This window comes from Lacerta agilis, chromosome 10 (assembly GCF_009819535.1).
Source record: "Lacerta agilis isolate rLacAgi1 chromosome 10, rLacAgi1.pri, whole genome shotgun sequence".
Classification (NCBI taxonomy): domain Eukaryota; kingdom Metazoa; phylum Chordata; class Lepidosauria; order Squamata; family Lacertidae; genus Lacerta; species Lacerta agilis.
The window spans coordinates 63,116,833-63,126,639 of NC_046321.1; the positions used below are offsets into that span (position 1 = coordinate 63,116,833).

General features: G+C 38.9%; 1 protein-coding gene across 1 annotated transcript in view; it reads left to right on the forward strand.

Moving 5' to 3' along the window:
* LOC117054574 overlaps positions 1 to 8,222 on the forward strand; it is a 30,827-nt gene extending 22,605 nt beyond the window's left edge. The window contains exons 15-16 of the mRNA XM_033163532.1: positions 5,712 to 5,812; positions 7,177 to 8,222. Coding sequence (XP_033019423.1) covers positions 5,712 to 5,812; positions 7,177 to 7,215 — 140 coding nt within the window. The 3' untranslated portion in view covers positions 7,216 to 8,222. The remainder of the gene's footprint in view (positions 1 to 5,711; positions 5,813 to 7,176) is intronic.
* Positions 8,223 to 9,807: the final 1,585 nt, after the last annotated feature.

Here is a 9,807-nt window from a genome sequence, read left to right on the forward strand (position 1 = left end):
CATAACATTGGTATAAAATCAAACAATAATTAAATTACCTCCTAAAAACATCTCAAAATCAAATTAAAGTCTAATTAGATGGCTTTCCACAGGGTTAGGGTTGGGAACAGTAAGTGTTCTCTGAACTGAAATTTCAGCCTTCATGACATAGGAAAACAGCCAAGTGAACAGCTATTTTGGTGGAGGAGGGTCAAGATATTAACCGATATGCATGAAATTTCATATATAGCTATATAATCCTTAGTATAGTAAGATAAGACCTTCGGAGCAGGCATTTTAAAAAAAATATCATAAAAAAATTCAACATTTTTTTATAAAAAAAATATTGTTCCTTGATAATTTGTCACCCCCTCCATTATGGAACACGGGGCGGCCCACCCCCCCTTACTACGCCCCTGCATGGGGGACAAGATGGAACCTTATGGGACCTCAAACTACAACTGCCTTAGAGGCTCCACAGGTCACCCAATGGTAATTTCTGGAATCTGTCCTGTAGGTAGAAATGGAACCACTGTATCACTGCACCCTCAGCTTCTAACCCATAGAGCCAATCCAGTAAGATACCATGGTTGATGGTACCAAAAGCCACTGAGGAAGGTCAAGGAAAATTGACAGGGATGTCTTCCCTCTGTCCCAATGAAAAGCGCCTGTCAAGGTGACCAAGGCCATCTTAGTGCTAGAAGTGAGCCTAACCCAGATTGAAATAGGTCTAGTTATTTCACTTCTAAAGGCACCTGGAGCTGTCTGCCTGCCACCCTCTTAAGCATCTTACCCAAGAAGGGGGTGTTAAAAAGAGCCTTAAAACATATTAAAATTTGCATCTACTTTCTAAACATATGACTAGACTTGTTTAAACAAACAAAATACAGGTGGCAAAAAGAGTACAGTGAAGTCTCCTGTCTGATATAAATAGACAGGGAGTTCCAAAGTATAGGTGCTGCCACTAAAAGATCAAGTTCTTACTTGCCAGCTCCTCCAGTCAAGGTGGTCAGGCGATGTTGTCCCTTCCTGATATACACACAAACTTAATTACTAGATAATCATGTAAGCATGAGAGCTGTTATGATTTGTTATGATTGGGAACTCAATCTGCACTTTAGACAATTCTGAATTCAGACACCTTTGGCAAGTCATTGTTCTCTCAGTCCATCTTCCCTATCTGCAATATGGGAATAATGTTGGCCCTTTGGGATTTTGTGAAGGTTGCTGATGTGTGCATTTAAGCCCTTGAAATATGTGATAAAAATGCTTAATAGTAGCAGTATTGATGCCTGTGTTCATTTATAAATATTTTCAACACATGATGGTATACTTGTTTAATTATGAGTTTTAATTACATGTATCGGGTGTTCTCAAAAAAAAGATGACATTTCAAATGAGGGAAAAGTAACGTTTACACAATGTTTGCTGGCTCTTATAAACAGACATAGCTTGTATACAAAATAAATGTAATAACATTGCTCTCCTTGATGAACTCTTTGCTATAGAGTTTTTCTCTGTTCATTCAGACAGCTATGCAGCAAGTTAACCTATAATGTTGCAACAACAAAGTCATTTTTATGATCAAAATTGAAAGTAGCTTTGTAAAATTTGACACAAGAACTGACACAAGAGGGAAAATATTGATGTTCCTGAATGTGTTCAGTTTTTTAACTGACATTTTCCTAAAGAACCAATGGCAGGCAGTTGTCTTATTTGAAGTTTAAAAATGGGCTCTTAAATTCAGATTTAAAGGATTGAATTATGTTCTGCTGGCGCAACAAGACTTTTATCTTCTCTCTGCCCCAATCCCTCCAACTGCCCTCCAAATGTGCACCTAACCCTTTGCAGCTAATTTTGAGGGTACACAGGTGGGTTGGTAGAGGGAACGAAAGAGAAAGTTATGTTGCAGAGTTTCAGCATCAGAGATGGCCCAAATAATTTAAAGTCATTTTATAAAAGTTGACAAACTTGCTTAATTACTTTATGAATAGGGGTCATAGAAAGGTTTCATCTGGACTATGGTTTGTTCTTTCTCACTGGGCCAATGATGAAGAATTACATAAAACTTGTGTTGCTTTGATTCCAGACTTCTCCAGTAGCTCTAAATCATAGCAGCAGGTATAATAATAATAATAATAATAATAATAATAATAATAATAATAATAATAATATATGTATATGTTGCCCATCTGACTGGGTTACCCCAGCCACTCTGGGTGGCTTCCAACAAATTAAAACACAATACATCGTCAAACATTAACTTCACTGAACAGGTGTCTTCTAAAAGTCAGATATTTATTTCCCTTACTTCTAATGGAAGGGAGTTGCACTATCGAGAAGACCCTCTGCCTGGTTCACTGTAACCACATTTCTCTCAGTGAGGGAACCTCCAGAAGGCCCTTGGAGCTAGATCTCAGTGTCCGGGCTGAATGATGGGTATCATGCCCTATTCTCAAATGACTGGGAATTAACCTAAAGCTACTCATAAGGCTTCTGTTTGCCATATAAACATGCCATGGGAATATATAACCATATATTACTGGTATATTTTACTGAGCTTGCAACCATGAACCTCTCAGCAGGCAATAAATCCATGAAAGAGGATGGACAGACATTGAAATAGCATGTGCCTCAGGGAAGGGCAAGTGTCAGATAGGGGATCTTGTTAAAGCTCGGGATGGAAAGAGTGTGTGTGGTTGGGGTGAGTAGAAACTGGCAGAAGACAGGAGAAAAGCATGGGCTGGAGGTTGGAACGCTGCTGGGGAGGAAGAGTGGGGCAAGCAGCAGACAGCTTGGGGAGAGGAGATTTTCCCACAGTCTATTGATGGCCCATTCCATGCATAGGGAATTTATTAACTAAAGCCTGGGCTGTGGGCCTCTGGTTTCTCTGTAGTGTGTTAGGTTATACGTTCTTTCATGAATGTGTGTTATATGTAAACCCAGCATTACATGTAAAATGCAAAATCCATTCACTCCGTATATATAATCAGAATTTTGTATCAGATATTGTGCTCTGGCATCCTAAAGATTCATGTCAGCATGGCTGCCAGTGGCTCTGTCTTAATAGTCTTACAGTAGTTGGCAACTGAATTGCCAACATTGCCTCTGCATCAGATAGCCGAAACATTTTTATTCATTCCTTTTATGCCAAAGGAGCTTGGGGCGATGTACAAAATATATACAATAAAAAGATACAATGGCCAACATACTTGAAAATATTTATAAAATTTAGAACCATTAAAACACAGCAAAACCATCTGTTGCTGTTCAGTATTGAAATAATCTAGCCTCTATTTGTAAAATGCCAGAGTAAAAAAAAAAAACCCCACCATATTCAACTGACATCTGATCATAATAAAGCAAGGAACACAAACATATCCCAGGAGAAGGGGCTTCCAGAATTGGAATGCCTTGTTGTGCATCCCTGTATGGTAAATCCTTGGGGGTTAGGGCATAAGCAGAGCCACCTGCTGATTTTAATGCTTGACTTGGCTTATTTTATAGAAGTCGATCCTGTAGATATATAAGCCCTGTAATATATACACTTTAGAAGCCTTCACCAGCACCTTGAACCAGCCCCAGTAGCACACAGATGGCCCTCGCAGTGCTTCTCAGATTGGTGTTACATGTTCCCATCTGACTGAGCAGCTTCATTCTGCCGTAGCTGCAACTTCCAAACAGTCTTCAAGGGCAGCCCAAGATACAACGCATTACAGTAATCCAAATGCAAGATTGCTAGAGCTTGGATTACTGATTCCAGACTATCCCAGTCCAGGAATGGGCCATAGCTGGTAAACCAACACTAGCAAGCACTTCTAGTTTGAGTTTGAAAATAATTTTTTGCTATACCGCAGTAAAATCCTTAAGACATTCTGCTGGGCTATTTTGTATAGCTCACGTGCATTTGTAACGCATGTTTGTCTTTTGAACTACATTGGCAAATGCTTATTATGTGCTGTATGTGGTAATAAGAACTCTGTTACTGGCAGCAAGAATATTTCACCTTCAAGGGACCTACAACTCACTGCTGACTTTAGGGTGCAGGTGTTCCAGGCACTGCTGAACAACTTCCTTTTGTTTCGACCGAAGCTTAATGCAAGTTCTACTGAAGTGCGTCTATTTTACTCTGCTAAATGTGGCTTGGGACAAATAACCTTTTCATAGCATGTAAAAAGCTGTTCAAATATTCAGATGCAGTAAATTGAAAACCCAGCCTTCTGGCAACTTCAGAGCAATTCTACCCCATTTCAGTGAGTTGGTCTGCAGAAGGTTGCTTCCTATTTCTAAGGGCATTGAGAACAGAAAAATCTAACTGAAATGGTGTCATTATGTTGTCCGTGGTATATTTGAAGAAAATGGAATGCCAGTATTAAATTTGTTGTATTTCTGTGTGTTTAACCATTTTGTACACTTAAACACTATTTTATGTTATGTTTCATTGGAATATTAGGATATAGGGTGAAGTGAGCCTAGCCATGGGCTGGCTGGATGCTGGTGGGAGGCACTAGCTGGGGCACCCCCAAGGGGCATCCCAGGGGAAGAAGGCTTAGAGCCAGGGGAGTGGTGATGGGACAATGAGGAGTAGTTAGAGGGAGCAGACTGGGAGGAGGAGGTGTTGGAAGCTGTAGAGGTAACAGGGTGAAGTGGAGATTGGAGTGGAATGGGGCCAGGAGACAGACTGACAGGCTACTGAAGAAGCTAGGGAATCTGAACTGCTCACAATCTGGTATCATTGGAAAGTAGCCCCTGGGGGGGAAAATCCATGCAATTTTGTATAGGCATTGTAGTGCTTACCTGCCCACCCACATCCCACTAACCCCCCCAGAATGTCATCTTACAGCTCTAAGTCTACACTGAGGAAGGTTTTTCATATGCTGGACCTTGACATTCTTCTGCTAAGAAGACCTCACCCATCCTGTCACAAGTGTATTTTTGTCAAAACATAGCAACAATGCAATAAATGTTTTTTCTGTGCTCACCTTCAACTATCTCCAGATATCTTGGTTATGATTAAAGACAGGATTGTTTTTAGTTACAACTAGAGCGCCTTGCCAGTCCTTCATAAAATAGTCAGTAATTAGTTACTGTTGAATCAAGTTACCGAAAAATGGATTTTGCAATCTAATATAATGGCAACTTCTTTAACATGAATAAATGCTATAGAGCCAATTACTTAAAAAAAATTAACCCTCAATTGCTTCTAAAATTTACACCACCTTGTGATATATTCTAAAAATAGGATAATGTTCTTAATAGTACTTTTTATAATGTATCATAAAATAGGAAGGTTTTGATGTATTAAATCATCTATAGTAGTCTTGCACCACCAAAACCATACTATTATAACCGAACTTACAGCAATGCTTCACTATCTCATCTCTCCCCTATGCCACTTTCCTTTCAGCACCTGAAGCTCCTTTTTCCTTCCATCAGCACACAGGTCTCTAGAAGTGACGTTTTTCTCAGCCAAGCTGACCTTTCACATTTTTCACACAAACTTCAGCATTCTGCTGCATCCCCCTTATGCAGTTAGTATGTGTTGAACATCAGTTGTATAAAAGCAGCTGACCCGTTGGCAAGGATTTCCTGGCATGCGGCAGTCATTTGTTATCCTGTTATATAGCACTGTAATCTTAAAAAAACCCAAACCAGTTATCATTTAATACACAAGTATTTTGTCCTAATGCTGTTATTTATGTGTTGAATAATACTACTCCTGTGTTGTGCAGCTCTCAGCATGGCCAAAGATGACTTTTCTACAACTCAGAAGCGGTGTGAAGACCTTAGAAAAGAATATGACCAACTTACAAAAGAATACAATAGAATGCAGGTAAGGTGGTAGAAGCAGTTGATTTGCTCAAGCAAGACTTCCTGGAATTAGACTAGCCGTGTTGTGTGTGTTGGATCCAAAATAAAATTTATCAGACAACAATCTTTAATTCTGTGTATGTCTGGATAATGTTCTTTCAGAATAATGAGAATACTTAACTCTTAAGTTTTCCCAGAACAGTTGTTGAACTGGAACCTATTTTGTTTTAAAACAAATGTGAATTATTTCATCAGTAATATTGTATGTTCCTTGAATAGTAGCACAGAGGAAGAGGAAGAAACTCAAAACGGGGTTTCCCCTTCTTTAAAAAGATTCTGAATTTGGTTCACATGTCACAGTAAACCATAAGCCATCATGGTTTACAATATGCAAGCATGTCACCCCTGCTTTTCACTCACATGGGGAGGAAACAAGCAACAGTATGCCTAAACAATTTCTTTATTTTGTTAATTTATAATTTGCCTTTCACGTGTGTCACAAGACTATTTAGAAACATACCATGAAAACTGCTGAAAATAGTTTTGAAAACAGTACAAAAACCAACTAGAGATAGGTTTAAACCTCAAGATCATAGTTTGCTTCACTCCCAGCAAGCCATGATCTTTGCCAAGGTTTGTTTTCGGCTTACTGATCATGCTTTGATCCCTGGTTTCAACATAATGTTAAACCTGGGATTGTGTTTTGTTTCTTCTGCCCGCTAGCTGGGAGGAACAAAACAGCCCAGATAGGAACATTCACAATAAACAAGTTAGAGTTGAGCAAAACCATCAATTGTAGCTATTAGGGTATTTTTTACAAGGCTAATTGCACTGGTGGAGAGGCAATTTTGTGACACCTTTATGCTGACAATGCTCCTTCATACTGCAATAAGACTTGAAAAAGCCTTCTATTGGAGCCAATAGAAGACTTCTTTGAAGCTTAATTGTTGAGGAGAGGAGCATTTTCAGAGGGGATGGTCACAGCTGGAGAGCTTGGCCTTCCCTTCCTCATTGCAACCCCCCTCCCTTGCCTCACTTAGGCTTGGATGAAATATTTTATTGGCTACAGCAGAGAGCTTTTCCTATCCCAAACCTAATTAGTTAGTAGTATCTTCCTCAAGATTGCAGTCTTTTTCAAACCTTTTTTTAAGGTGAGGAGATGGAGAGGGGGACTGTGCATGTGTGAGAGGTTGCATTGGGGTGTGTGCGTGTGTGTTTGCAGTGAAGGATGAGTGCTGCCCACAACAGTTTCTCAGGTTTCCAGACATGCCAGGGATTGGCAGCCCATAGTGTACACATTAACTCTGTGGTCATCCTGATACACAAGTTACTCTGTATAAAGATAGCGTCACTCCTTTTCTCACATGTGTCTCCTTACCTTTACAGTGTTCTTCAGGTGGAAAACCTGATAAGAAAGGCCAGTAAATGGAGTACAAGGACATCATTAATGTGCATCAACATGAATCGTCTCTTGTTCCTGTCTTTACTCTCCAAAGCTGTATAAAAACAAGGTCTATTTTCTTTAAAGGGAAATGCTCTGCATTCATAGCTGAAACGCTAGGTTGCCAAACATATTTTATTTTGCAATGGAAATAGTGGCTAGGATCCAAAGACCTACTTTACTTGTGTCAAAGGTACAGTGGAAGTTTTGCTTTGATTTTTGTTCTTGTTCTTATTTGAATGGCAGATTCCCATGGCATGTCACACAAACTACATTAAGCTGCAAAAGAGATTTGCCATGTCTCATGGAGGGCTGGTGTTCAAGAAATACAAGTCTATACCTCCTTTGAGCACACAGCTTTATTTGTGTGGTTATTTGGATGCAGACCAGTAAGTGGTGTGCTGTCAGTATACTGTGAAGAATCTTTTTAATCCTATAAGGAAAATGTAAAGCAGTTTAAAATGGAAATTTCCATTAACCACTGTTCAGCTTCTATCCAGTTTTACACTGAAACTGAAAAAGGTAGGAGATTGTACAACCGCCAGCTATAGTAATGTAGAAGAGGCTTTATAAACTACATCAAACCATGATGCTAAAAGAATAAGCATAGTGAAACATGCTACATCCAGATAACTTGACAAACAGTAAAAAGCATTAAAATAAATTTTAAAGGACTTCACATTTAATTGCATAGTTATTTATAGCTGAGAGTTTCTTCTTTCCCCATCTTTAGATTTTTACTATAGTATACTTATCTACTTCATATATTATCTACTTCATGTATTTTCTTTCTGCAATGGGTGATACCTCTGAAAAACACATATATGTAACTTACAAAACAGGCTTTTATGCTGATTTGTTATTTGTGACATTGTTTTTTTCTTAAAACCTTCATTATCGCCAACTGAAAGGTTTTGTTTTTATTTTTTTACATTGGTTCCAGTATGCTGCTTGGGTGTTGATTTGTTAATAAAGAGATTGTTTAAGCTTGGTTTATCTTTCTATGTGTCTTAACTTGGAATTCATAAACAACAAACTGCTGTGTTTACTTTGCTCCTGTGACAGTGAAATAATTCCATGAGAATTTATTTGGGAAAAACTAGCCCAAATAAATACTATAGTACACTGTAAGGGAGAAACTGGTATTTTTAATTTTAAAAAATCAAAGATTTAGAACGGTCTTCTTTATACTAATACCAAAAAGTGCAATGAGTATGCAGAGTTTCATGTTTATATGCATCTGAGCTTGTTGGGGAGAATGTTGGTTGTGTAAGTAAATTTTGTGTTTTGGGTTTCTATAGTTTCTTCAGCATATGAGAGAAAATTGAAATCTGTTGCATTTGAGCCTGCTGATTCTCTCTTGAAACCTGCACCCAAATGTTTGCTGTTTAAATACCATTATGATGCACTCCAATAAGCTGATCTTGCACATTCTGGGGACTGTGAAAATATATATTTTCTGTGACAACTGCTAGTCTGAAGGATGAGGATACAACCTGAGGATCTGTTTAGATATGATCCTCCTCACAATGAAATTTGCCTACTACTGTGTTTTTATGTGCGATACTTGAAATCTCAACCAGTGGAAAGTGCATTTGTTTGGGATTTTATGGAACTTCCATTTGCGCTTGCTCTTGTCCTGTCCCTACCAATTCCCTGTGCTACTCTTTGAAGTAATATGGAACAACACAATCCCACTGTGTCTTGCACACCTGAAATGAGAAGAGCAGGGGATTATCTACAAGGTCTTGTCCATGGGTGCAAACATCAATGAGTGGAGGCCAAGCAAATTGATATGATGAGACAAGATGGTCCCAGACGAGAAGAGTGACCACAACTGCAAAATCCTAGTTTATCCAAATACTTTGCCTTTAGCTGTTTTATTGTATGCACCATGGCCAGACTCCATTTAAGTTACGTAGCTGCAGCTGCACAAGTAATTCCAATAAATTTAAAGGAAAATGGCTTATAAAAAGTTCCTGGTCAATAGTTTTGCGCATATATATATGAATGGGAGAGCAATATAGATATATATATATATGCTCTCCCATTCAGCTGTCTGTCGCAAAGGGATTGGTTTCTTTACAAGTCAGTTTTCTCCTCCCAGTAGGGACATGAATTGCTGTACTGTTATTTCCTCTCTTATGGGGCCATCAGTAGTTATATCACATAAATACAATGGTTAAAAAACCTCTCAGGAATTGTACAAAAATGTACAAACTGAGATGGATGTACACCAGAAGGATAGTTTACATGTGTGTGGCTGTGGATTAGTTTTTTTTTTGGCTCAGCGGGAGTTCTTAAAACTTTACACCCAGTTCTTTTCTATTCACAGTTTACTTTTATTTTTAAATAAAAGCATTTCTGTTCACAGTTGAAAAACCAGCCTTTTATCTTTTTTCTGGTTTCCTTCATCTCTGGCCCTTTTAGGGAAGGGAGACCTCTATTCCTCACCTCCTGAACCTCTGCCTCAGCCCCAAGGCTGCAGCATGCCTCAGGGACGGGACAGATGAGGAGGCACTAGGTGGTCTGTGCAACTGAGGACTACTGGTGGTCCTCAGTCTACCGTTTGAGAA